Source organism: Mastigoproctus giganteus, chromosome 7 (genome assembly GCF_048544385.1).
Source record: "Mastigoproctus giganteus isolate SK-2022 chromosome 7, ASM4854438v1, whole genome shotgun sequence".
Taxonomy (NCBI): domain Eukaryota; kingdom Metazoa; phylum Arthropoda; class Arachnida; order Uropygi; family Thelyphonidae; genus Mastigoproctus; species Mastigoproctus giganteus.
In genome coordinates this window covers 120,348,302-120,361,816 of record NC_143581.1, presented here as the reverse complement: position 1 = coordinate 120,361,816, position 13,515 = coordinate 120,348,302, and the positions used below count along the sequence as shown (strand labels likewise).

At 37.9% G+C, this 13,515-nt stretch overlaps 1 protein-coding gene across 2 annotated transcripts in view; it reads left to right on the top strand.

The window, feature by feature from the left end:
* The window catches only part of LOC150083167 (xaa-Pro aminopeptidase 1-like), an 886,380-nt gene that overhangs the window by 433,405 nt on the left and 439,460 nt on the right, over positions 1-13,515 (top strand). For both annotated transcript variants that reach the window (XM_090377885.1, XM_090377886.1), the window contains one exon: positions 8,730-8,811. In XM_090377885.1, coding sequence (XP_090234011.1) covers positions 8,730-8,811 — 82 coding nt within the window. The remainder of the gene's footprint in view (positions 1-8,729; positions 8,812-13,515) is intronic.

Genomic DNA, 13,515 nt, shown 5'->3' with positions numbered 1-13,515 from the left:
TGTAAGCAGATAGCCATCAAAAAACAAGCAGATCCACCTTCTACTGCCAAAACTAAATAACGGATCACATCCTGGAAAAACACATCCTACAATGGAATTATAGAGGAGTACATAGCAGTATTGAAAACATATAAGAACTTATCACTCATTACAACCCAGTAGACCAACTTGATTTCTGAAGTATTTCCTTTTATTAAAAATTATACAATATAAAGGCGAGACAGAGATTTAACAAACACAGCTCATGGAGGTATTGCCATTTTGGTGGAATCAAGAATTCCATCCAAATGCATATTGTTATGTACTCACTTAGAGGCCATTGCAGTGGTTATTGCTCACACCATCTTATTATTATTATGTTATAAAATAAATTCATTTTAAAATAATTGCTTTTGTGTATTACTTTTGGGATAACCCTTGTAGATAACAAATCTTTCATGAACCATTTTATTCAAGAAATATGATTATACTAACCACAGCCAGAGAACATTAAGATTTAATGCAGTGTTTAGTCAATGTTCATGAACATTCCAAACAAAGAGGCCAGATGTTACCTTACCCTTACAAATAGACTTGTTGATGAGATAAACTCAGATTTTCTAAGTCCTAGAAAGAAGGATATTTTGGACCTCGTAGACCTTTCCATCAGACAGCATTACTTTGCATTCTTTGATAAGTTTATTCAGAAAATTTCTGGCTTCAACATGGGTAATCCCCCTCTCTCCATAGAGAGGGAGATTACCATGTGCAGGTCGGAATTCAAGGTTAATGTGCTCTGTGAAGTAATTCTTAAGCTGACCATTTAGCAAAAATGACACTATGTAGGTGTCATTTTTTCCTTCTGGTGCTATCATAAGAATGATTTAGTAAATTATACTAGACTACTCATTAAATAACAAAATTTCATTTAAAATTGAAGGGGGAAGTGACAAAACAACTCTCATTTTTGGATGTCCTCCTCACGTAATTCTAATGGAAATCCGCAGTGAGGTTCTTTGCAAATCCACAGACACTGGTGAGGTTTGCATTTTCATCCTACTATCCAGCAGCAGCCAAAATGCATATTACCAAGATCTATACACCCAGGGGCTCTCAAGATTTTTTGAAACTGCAAAGACATGTGATCAAAGCTCATTACCTTTTCATATAAGTTTTTTAAAAGTATGGCTACACTGAACATCAACAAACTATCAAAGATTCAGTCTTAAAATTAGGAATCTCTAGGTTTTACCTGTACAAATCACGTTTAAACTCCTTATATCAGGAATGGCCAGAAAGTACTATTACAAACTAAGTCAATAATTGACCAATGCTATGTATAATGCTGTGTTTTGTCAGAAGTACCTTCACAAGAAATGGAGAATGGTGAGGGGGGCATTCTTGTGCAACAAGAACCAACTGCCTTTTCCTCAAAATTGAGGCCTCAGCCGGTAAATACCCTTCAGTAGTCTTTGAAGTACCTGTACTTAGAATGTCGTATTGAATCTCTTCCCTTCAGGTACAAATACATTGTGAATCACACACACTGTCGAGAATAATGATAAATATCATATTGATCCTGGACACCTTCATATGATATTTTTTTTGTGCCCTGATGATGATTTTGAAGTCCTCTCCCTGCTGTGACACTTCATCTCTTCGTTGCAGAAAACCCATCAGTCATCTCCAGTGACAATAAGTTGAGAAAATTGGGATTTCTTTGACAAGCCTGCATGAAGTCCTCACATAATGACATTCCTCATTGCTTCTGCTCATCCCTGTGCAGCACAATTTTTATAACTTTCCTTTCCTTAAATCCTCATGCAGAATTTGACAACTTCTCTCCTTATTCATATCCAGCTTATCAGCAGCGATCTCTTCCCACAATTTTCCAAACTTTTGCAACTTTGTCCTTGTTTCAAGAGGGTTGATGGAAGCCGACTTCTTGGGTCATCCATAACATCCTCACATACATCTTTCAACCGCTTATGCCATTCAAACTGGTACTATATAACAGATAAATCTTTAAAGTAAAAAAAAAAAAAATATATATATATATATATATAATAAATTTAATTTAATTTATTATATATATTAATTTAAATTTATTATTTAATTTAAATTTTTTGAATTTATTTTAAAATAATTAATAAAAAATAAATTGAATAAATTTGATGAACATGCATTAAAATGATCAAAAGGATTATTACGTAACTTTTTCCTCCTTTATTCTTCCCCCTTTGTCTTTTCCATTCCTTCTCTTCCATGTATACCATTATTATTATTTCCTTAACTATTTTTAGCATTAGCATTAGTAGAGGCATATGATGCAAGAAAGCAAGCTTATTCAGCATCAGCCAAAAAAAAAAAAAAAAAAAACACACACCACTCCCATTTCATCCCTCCGTTCTTTCGAAATACCTGCCCAGTTGAGCTTTAAATTTGTTTAGGCTATCAACTTCAACAACAAGTGATGGAAGTCAGTTCCACCAACCAACCACCCGCTGGCCAAAGGCAAATTTCCGCACATCTATCCGACATCCGTCCTTCCTCAATTTGAATTTATGCCCTCTGAGGTGATTATTCTGAGCAAGATGAAGAATCCTATTGGCATTGAGCATGCTCAAACCATTCAAACCCTTATACACCTCTATCAGATCACCTCGCCGGTGCCTAGTCTCCAGACTCTGTAATTTGCAAAACTTAAGCCTTTCTTCGTAAGAGCAACCCTTTGTTCCATTCACTAATCTTGTTGCCCTTCTCTGTACCCGTTCCAGCAGCTCTACATCCTTCTTGAAATGAGGCCTCCAGACCTGTATACAGTACTCAAGATGTGGCCTAACCATTGCCTTATACAAGGGAATAATCACCTCCTTATCCCTGCTAGAAAAATTCCTGTATATCATTGACAAGACACCATGAGCTACTCTAGCAGCTCGTCTGCACTGCTCAGAGAACTTCATATCTGCCTGCACAATTACCCCTAGGTCCTTTTCATTCTCCACCACTGTCAGTGTAGTACCGCAGAGTCATTTTATTGATAATGTAAAAACCTTGAACTGAAATCAGATCAATTAAAAATAAATTAAGAATAAAATTATAAGTTCTATCCAATGGTCCTTGAGGTTGTCACAGACATTCTCTCAGATATGCCAGAGAAGCTGTACTTGCTACCTGGGAGTCTGAAATGATGATGGAACTGATATTCGGGTGACACTTAAGTCAAGTGGACCCAATTTCAGCGAAGTCCGGATGGTCTATGACAGCCAAATCCTCTGCTTGCACCTTCACGATGGTGGGACTGTTAGTAATCCTGGGTATAACCTCCATGCACAAGTACAAGGTGGGTGACCACCCAGGTGTGAACCAACGTAAGCAGGGGTCGAGGTGGGACGCCCACACCACATGGAGGAACGTTGCCCCTCTATGTTACCAGGCAGTACTAGGTGGTACTGCCTGGTAACATAGAGGCAGTACTAGGTGGTAGATGACTCTCATCAACCGGTGCAATACCACCACTTTGCTTATTGGAGGCTTGAAGTGGTGGAACACATGTTTAGTCTCTAGAGTTAAGTTCCGGTCAACCCTTCCCTATCTCTTCCATCATGCAGTATGATTGATGAATTTTGAGGTTATGATGAACATCGTGGTGAGATCCAATATTCCTTACATTTCGAGGGTGCAGCTCAAAAATGGTGTTCGCAGGTCGGCCGCTAGTTAGTACACCGGTCCGAACCTATTGGTAACTCTCTAGGAGGCTTCCAGATCAGCTAGTGTATAATCTTGCTACCTCTACTCTGCCAGATAGTGACTAGAGGAAGTCCGAGTAGTGTATATGCGGGAAGGCATTGTCGAGGCCACGTTATGTCAAGGATCTGGGTATATTCTTACCACGTACGCCATATCCAAAAATTTCATTTAATCAGCTTGTCCCACTCACTTTTCCTTACTATTGAATACACCATGAATTGTCAAACTAATAGAGCAAGCTTATCTGTGAAAAGATCTAAACCTCCCAAGCACTTCCTAATTCATTTCATAAATATACGTGGTCTCAATTCTATTCTCAACGATGTCCATTTCCACGTGTAGTCTGCCAAACCCCATGCAGTTTTTCTGACAGAATCTCAGTTATCGGTTGATTCAACTACTGCTCATCTCAGATGCCCAAATTATTCCCTGTATGATTCATTTTGCCTCAAAGGTGGTACGTGTGCATATGTCCATTTGATATTCCCTGTCAGAGACTTGGCAATTTGGAATCTCCTCTCTTTGATCTTCTCTGGCTTAAAATCTCTCTACCTCATTGTGTCAAATTCATATGTTGTCTCTACCATTCTCCCAACTCCATTAATCACTTGGAGCTCTTTGAACATTAAAATCACCAAGAAAAATTACCTCACTCTAACAGTGAGGTAATTTTTCTTGGTGATTTTAATGTTCACAATTCCAGCTGGCTTCCGTTTTCTAGTCTCACCGACCCAGCTGGTCGAGATGCTGAGGCTTTTGTAATTACTAATGACCTTGCACAGATTGCTCATTTACCTACAAGAATACCGGACAATCCTAATCATACAGCCAATACGCTTGATCTTTTTCTCACAAACAACCCTTCTAAGCACACGGTCGAAGTGAGAGGCCCTATAGGCACTTCAGATCACAACTTGGTGATTGGTTCTTCTTCAATGGATCCTTTATCTCACGGCTATTCCCAGCCTTGTATTGTTTGGCATTACAAGAATGCAAAATGGGATGACCTGCGAGATTTCTTTTCTTCTTTTCCTTGGTCGGATTACTGTTTCAAAACTTCTGATGTCAACGTTTGCTCAGATTGTGTAAGTGAAATTATTCTTGCAGGAATGGAATCCTTTATCCCACACTCCACTTTAAAATCTCGTCCTTTATCTAAACCTTGGTTTTCCAATAAATGTGCTAAGGCTGTTCAAGAGAAGAATGTGCATATCGTAATTGGCTTGTTTCTAATTCTTCAGTTTCATTTTCTGCCTACACGAAAGCTCGCAACAATTGTAAAGCAGTTATTAATCAGTCCAAACTAGAGTTTGAACAGGCTAAGAGTAGAAAACTTGCTTCTTGCCCTAATGGTAGCCAAGCATTCTGTTCTCTTGCCAAAGCTATTGGCCACAACTTTTGCCCATCTCTGCTCCCACCTCTGTCCAAACAAGATGGTTCTGTTGCCACTTCAGCTAAGGATAAAGCTGACCTGCTGTCATCCCATTTTTCTTCGAACTCATGTATTAATGATCTTGGCAAAACACCTCCCTCCATTCCCAACACGCTCCATTCAATGCCTGCTGTGATCTTCCGTCAAAAGGAAGTCAGAAGGATTTTGACGAATCTTGATGCGAAGAAAGCTCCAGGTCCTGATGGTATTTCTCCACTTGTTCTAAAAACCTGTGATCCTGAACTACTCCCATTCTTTGCTGCCTTTTTTCGCTTTCTTATTCCAAAGGTGTTTTTCCTTCTGCTTGGAAATTTGCTCATATCCAGCCAGTTCCTAAAAAAGTTTGACAAATCCCTCCCATCCAATTATCGTCCCATTGCAATTACTTCTACTCTTTTTAAAGTAACGGAGAAATCCATTAACCGCCAAAACCTTCTGCCTGATCAATGATTGCCAATATGGATTCCGTCAATGTCGATCCACTGGTGATATTCTGGCTTATGTTACTCATTTATGGTCTAATTCAATTTAAAGGTTCAGTGAAACACAAGTAGTTGCTCTTGACATCTCAAAGGCTTTCGATCGTGTTTGGCATAAAGGTCTTCTAAACAAGCTTCCATCTTATGGTTTGCCAACTGTTTTTTGTAATTGGTTATCCAGTTTTCTCTCTGATCGCTCAGTGAGGGTGATGGTAGATGGCTCTCTGTCTTCTAACTTCTCCACTAATGCCGGTGTCCCCCAAGGTTCAGTTCTTTCCCCCACTCTTTTCCTCTTGTATATTAATGACCTTCTTCCATTGACTGGAAATCCTATCCATAGTTTTGCCGATGATAGCACATTGCATTCCACTTTCCATTTTGATAAACCTTGTCGTGCTCAATCAGCTTCAACCACGAAAATCTTCTACCAATTCCTTAAATGCCAATCTTCAGGTAATTCTCCAGTGGGGTAAAGACAACTTAGTTGATTTCAACCCTTCTAAAACTTAGTCCTTGCAAAAAGAATTCTTCTGCTCCTATGCTTATCTTTAGTGACACTCCGGTTTCTAGGCAAAATCATATATCTCTTTTGGGGATTACCCTGATTTCTAATCTCTTGGCACAAGCACATTACAAATATTGCTTTCTCTGCATCTCAAAAACTTGGTTTTCTCTTTCGCTCTCGGAGTTACTTTTCTTCCAAACAGCTGCTCACTCTGTATAAATCGCTGCATGCCTCTTCTACAGATACTTGCACGGGAACTGTTCTTCTGAATTGGATTCTATAATTTTCGCTCTCTCTTTCAAAACAGTCCGAACACGTGCCGCCACCAGCCAACATCAGTTTACTGTCCAACTTCAAACTCGCAGAACCAACTTTTCATCTTCCTCGTTTATTCATTCAACTGCTGTTTTCTGGAACAACCTTCCTTCATACGTATTTCCTGAAAATTACAGTCTACAGAAGTTCAAGTCCAATGTCAACAAATAACTTCTTTTATCTTCTCAACCTCCAACCCAAGCACGGTACTAAGTACTATAGGTTCTAATACCTCTCGTGTTTGGGGTTTACATAAAAAAAAATAAAATAAATTATAATCACGTGATAATTAAAAAAAACTTTGATAAATTAATTATGAATTACATGAGCAAAGCATTGCCACCTCTTTCTTTAGATTGACATAATTTGAGAGTGTCTGTTATTTCATTTTAAAATTTTAAATAATTTGTTCCTGAATGGACAAAGAACTTATGAAACCTCTTTCCGTAATGGTCTTAATTGAACCCCAAAATTCACTAAGGCAAATGATTCAGAAAGATCAAAATTTTTCCTTTATGACTGGGGTCCCCAGTCATAAAGGAAACTATTGCTTGTGGGCCAGATCCAGCCTGTGGACACATAAGATGTTGTTGTTATTTGGTTTTTAGGAGCATTAGCAGCTAAGGCCATATTGCTCTGGGGATATGCGGTGGTCATTTCTTGACCTTTCCGCATCCTCCGTATTTGGTGGTGAGGACACATAAGAATGAATATATATACAGGTAGCCCTCGTTTTGTGCTGGTCCAATATCACCGATTCGCAATAGTGCCGATCACTAACCACAACGCCATTTTTATTTATTTATTTTTTCAATTTTTTTATAAATTGAAAGTTTAAAATCGTCAGACAAAATTTATGAGCTATCATACTGTGCTATGTATCGTGCACAGTTCACGTGATTTAGGATAATCTGAGCCAATCGGCAATTAGCGCATTCGTATCAGAGACAAAAAAGATTCCCGCCCTCAAAGTAACCACTTGTGGATGTGGGTAGTAAAGGTCGATGCAGTGAAGCATTCAGTTGGTTGTTGTTTATGCTATTTACATAAACAACAACCCATTTAGCCGAGTGGGTAAAGTACCTGCCCGGCAACCCAAAGGTCGCGGGTTCGATTCCCGCCTCGGGCATGGATCAAAGTACTGCAAAAAACCTTGGGAGGTGCAATATGGCCACAGAAGTCGATGCGCCAACAACTATCAAATCAAAAAAAAAAAACCCCATTTCATAAATGGATATTTATGAAATTTTATATTTGATTCTTTCAGAATCATATGTAAAGTCTTCACAAATTTTGTTAAAATTAGATTAACAGAAATGCAGCAATTACTATTTCCTTTACTTTATTTTTTTTTCATATGTGTTACTAGGCTGTCCATATATGTACCATGTATTGTAGCTGAAGCAGCCATTTTCTTTTTTTTTTAATTATAAATAATTAAATATTACTGTTGGCTGGCACATCTGAAATGTAATGTATGTTAATATATATGCAGATGTATATATCAATTAACTTGTCTCTTCCATGATTGTATTTTTCTTGTTTCTCAGTGCACAACAATCATTTCATTCATTCATTAATTTTTCACTTTCCAGGCAGCATATTCATAGGTGTAGAGTGCACATATATATAAAGCAAGAGAGAAATTTAATACATATGAACAAGCATTGTATCACATACTGAACAGTCAGCATGTTTATGTGGACCTGATAACCAATGCCACAACAGCAACACCATCTATCAGATAGCAGTTGTGCCATTTAATATTTTATAACCTTAAAATTATTGATACAAAAAAAGGGGGCACCTCCGTAGCCAGGTGGATAGGAGCAGCAGTGCGTAGCACACGCTTCTTGATTAGACTGGGGTTTTAGCCCGTGACCACCAAATACGGAGGATGCAGAAAGGTCAGGGAATGACCACAGCATATCCCCGGAACAATATGGCATTAGTTGCTAATGCTCCTAAAAACCAAATAACATAACATAACATAACAAGGGGGGGGACAAATTTTAATTTTCGACATAAGGTTTACATTCTGCTGCAACTTGACGAAATTTTCTAAAACTGAAAAAATTTGCTGTATTGCTTATATTAATATTATTTTTTTGTATAGTTGCAGCCATTAAGTTCATTTTCATTATTGGTATTTTTTTTTAGAGAATTGAAAGAATTGATAGAATCCCAGTTTGAGACCACAGCAAAATTGGGAATCTGTAATAGTGAAATATACAATATTTGATATTTTTTTCTCCTGTGTTCTGTTTAGGGCTGTTTAACCTTCGAGGTTCGGACATTATGTACAATCCTGTTTTCTTTGCCTATTCTTTGATTGCAGTGAAATCCATACAGTAAGTTTAAAAGTATAATAATTTTTTAAGGAAACTTAACTAATTTTTTCAGTAGACTGTCTAACTTTTTTTTTTTTCTCACTAACTTGTTGAACGTTGCATTCCTCCATATCTTAAGTTAACAATTTCTTGGCAAAATATCCATAGGAATAATGCCTTAATGAACAAATCTTGTCTTCAACTGCATATAATAATGCAGCATTTTTATGATTTTTGTTTCATAAAACCAGGTCAATGCATTATTTTGTGGGTCAGATATTTGTAAATTAAGGGCCACCTGTGTACTTTTGTGTGAGCTAATCCAAGCAAAAGTGTGCAGAAGAACATTTTTTTATTTTATATGTATTTTTTTAGAGAATTACATGAATAGCATTTCATTACTCTTAACTGAATCACTCTGAAAAAAATTGTTATCTCTGAATATGTATAACATGAAATATGCATATAGCTGGAGTAACTGTTGGTTAGAATTAATTGTTTTGGCAGTTTCTGAACGTTACATAAAGGTCCAAATAAATTACGTACTATATAAGTTACTATAGAACTATCTATGTAAATACACAATTCTTCGTTTGTAATAGCAAACTAGTAGTGTGAACGGCATTGATTTAATTGTATCTCATATTGTGACTACCTTCACGAGTTACCATGTATTGCACTACCTTGAATAAGTAACGCTTCACCCATGGAGTTGCAATATGAGATACAGTTAAATCGATGCTGTTCTTATTACTACTGTAGTTTGCTATTAAGAACAAAGAATTGTGTATCTACACTGATAGTTCTATAGTAGATTGCAAGTTCATAGTATATTATGCGTTTTTATTTCTTACTAGTATAAAAGTTACATAAAGAGCCAAGTAGGAGTGGTATTGTATATACAAGGTTTGGCAATAAAGTTCCTGAACCGGTGCTGTTGTGGTGATGTTCGATGAGTTTGAAAATAAATGGAAGTGGTATGCTGTAGTTCAAACTTCCTCCAACAGATGGTGAAGCAGAAATTGTCTAGTCTTCTGACAGGTTGCAAGTAATAACTAGTTTCATTAGTAGTGTTAATGTTCAGGGTCATGATTTTGAAATGGAGCAGTGAAATATCAAATTTTGCTTTAAACTAGGAAATCTGCACCATACTATCTTTTTGCCAGTAGAAGATACTTCGGTGCCTTGGAAACTGAACCAAACCAATAGTTCGACAGTAAATTGCAAGTTCGTAGTATATTATGCATTGTGCATTTATTTCTTACTAGTATAACCTCTGGCTTAGTGCCGTGAAGAGTTTGTAAAGGTAGGGTACCTGCATGTACCATGACCTGCCCTGGCAGTCTGTCTGCATTGCTCAGAAAACTTCATACCTGACTGCACAATTACTCCCAGGTCGTTTTCGTTTTCTACCACCTTAAGTATAGTACCACACAGTTGATACTTTTCTCTCGGGTTACTTCTACCCATATGCATAACTTTGCATTTATCAAGGTTAAACTTCAGTTGCCATTTCTTAGCCCATCTGCCCAAATTATCTAGACCCTGTTGCAATAGCCCACTGCCAGTACTGTCATTCACAACCCTGCCAACCTTTGTATTATCTGCAAACTTCGACACTAAGCCTGATATACACCTTCATCATTATCATTGATAATATACAAAACAACAGTGGACCCAATAACATTAGGTAACTCCACTAACTCCAATAACTCCACTAATAACATTAGTCCATGAAGAGCAGCACCCATTGATTAACACCCTCTGTCTTTTCCCACTTAACCATCCTTTTATCCATTTTAGCAACTTACCCTTAATACCATTCTGCTCCAATTTGTGCAATAGTCTTCAATACGCAACAGTGTCAAAAGCTTTCCTGAAATCCAAATATATGATATCAAAATTATTTTTTGCATCCAGTTCCTTTGTAACCACATCATAATAACCAATCAAATTTTTCAGACAAGACTTTCCCTTAACAAACCCATGCTGTGTCTGAATTATTGCTGCAGTCTTGTCTAGATGAACCTGCAATGCATCTTTAACCAGTGACCCCATTATTTTATCCGATACAGAAGTTAAACTAACTGGTCTGTAATTACTTGTTTCACCCTTCGATCCCCCTTTGTGAATTGGGGATACATTTTCACATCTCCACTCCCTGGGAGGTTCCCACGGACTGGAGATGTGCAATTATGAGAGTATCCTTGGACTGGCGTCCAAGGATGCTCTCATAATTAGGGCTAAGGGTTTGCTTAGTTGCTTTGCTGCCTCCTTTAATATAACTGGACAGATCCCATCCACCCCAGGTGCTTTTCTTATGTTTAACTTCAACAATTTCTCCTCCACTTTGCTCTCAGTTATTACAAAACCATTAAGAACCCTGCTACAATTTGATAACCTTCTGCCATTTTCAAACCTTAATAATTATTCATGTCTGAAAGCAGAATCAAAATACTCATTCACTCATTCAATTTGTTTGCTATCTTGAGCAGGATCATCAACATTCGAACCATCGATGTCAAGTGGACCAATCAGATTCATCCCTTCCTCTTAGAATTTATATAAGTAAAGAAATCCTTGCTGTTTTTCTTAGCATCTTTTGCCAAGGTTTTCTCGTAATCTGCCTTCGCCTGCCTAACCTCCTTTGTGACCTGATTACAGACTAGCTTATATCTGCCATAGTGTTCTGAGTCGCTTGATAATTTATATGCATCCCATGCATTTTTCTTCTCTGTTACGAGTCTCATTACTTCATTTGATAACCATTTAGGCCTAAACCTTGAACAATATGTCTTAATAAGTATGAAACTTTTAGTAGCATCCACGATTAATTCCTTGAATGCTTCCCACTTAGAATTTACTGTTGGTAACATCGTCAGTTGATCTAACTGTACAGAATTTAAAAACTGTCTGAGACCACTGTACTCACCTTTATGGAAGCAAAAACCCTTTCCTTCACCCCTGATGGTAATTAAATCTTTAAGTAAATCCCACATCAGTACCACCTAGTGGTTCCTTTAACTGCAAATTCTTAATATACGAATGATCACTGCTGATAACCAGATCGAGAGTATTACTCTCTGGTTGCCTCTTGAACATGCTGCTGCAGAAAACAATCATCCAATAAATCCACAAAGGTCTGACTAGCGTGTGAGTGACCAACGCACAAGTTCCAATCAATATCTGGGAAGTTAAAATCCCCCATTATAAGACATTCTGTTTTACTAGCCCACTCTATTTCTCTGTACAATTGTTCATTGTACTCATTAGGTCTATAACATACTCCTACTCTTATTTTTGCTTTCCTTATATCTGTGTGACACCACATCCCTTCTATCCCAACAATATCCTTTTGATGTCTTGACCAACACTTCAAATTTATCAAATTTATTCACTATACTTCTAGCATTGGTATACCTGCAAGCATACATGCACCTATTCCTAGTTACCCTATATACTCGCCTATTTCACGATGACTGCCATCCATCCCTGAAACCCCCAACACCCCTCGCTCCAGGTCGATACTTATTCTAATAGAAGTTGTGCAAGAATCACCTTCACCTCTGCCTGCGGCTACTGTTAAACTATTAGTCCTTGTATCCCCCCCCCAAGCTAGCAGTTTTCCGACTCAGCTAACACTGCCTCTATAGCATTAGCAAATATTCTTGCACCTTTTCTATTTAAGTGTATCCCATCCCAGTAGAAGCAGTGTCTCCTGTTAGCGAGTACAGACCAGGCTGAAAAATATTCTATCCCTTGCGCCTCGCACAATCTTTCCGGGGCCGAATTGATTGACAAGGCTCTCATCGTATACTTCCTCCTATCGTGTCTGGGCAGAATTGCTGACACTTTCAAATTCAACCTTAATTCACGGCTTTTGTTCAACAGTGACCTGTACTTGTTAAGTAATTTTGCCGGTTTCCGACTCTTAATATCATTAGTGCCAACGTGTACAACTATATCACCTTTTGTGCCCTTAAAAGATGATATCCACTCTACAATGTCATCAACCTTTTCCCCTGGCAGACACACCCTGGTCCTGTTCCACCTATCCTTTTTACAAAGCATGGGCCTTGGGGGTTGCCGCTGTGTCGGGCGATGACCAAGTGCAAGCTCTGGTGTTGATGTGGGCAGCTGAAACCTTGATGGGACCCTCAATTTAGATCCTTCGAGGGCATCCACTCTGTCCTTCAAGCTCTCATATAGGCCCATAACAACACTGAGTTGTCGCCTGATTTCCTTACACTCCTTACATCGTGCACACACAAAGAAAACCCCCATGGCAATATCATGTTCTGTTCCAGAGAGTCCGCCAAACATTTCACAAGTTGCACATTTTTTTAGGCTTTGATGCATTGGAGAATCGCCCCCCCCCTCGGTTTTCCCCCAAGTCACAGCACTCCTACCACTTTGTGCCCGTTGCTTTGCTGCTCTAGTCTGGAGCATAATATATTAAATTAATTAGGTCAATAAATTTAATTAAATGTCAATTTTAAATTAAATTAAAATTAATTAAATGTCAATACTACGCTATCTAATAGAAACAGTGATGTGTATTACGCTATATAATTATAAGTTAGAGCTACCTAGTTAAGACAATTAAAAATTTGAATACCCTACCACTCTATACAAAACAATGGCTGCAAGATTCGAACGAAATAACGGTTTTACGTATATTAAGTAGTAATCTACAAAAACTCTTTATTTAAAGTAAAAATAACC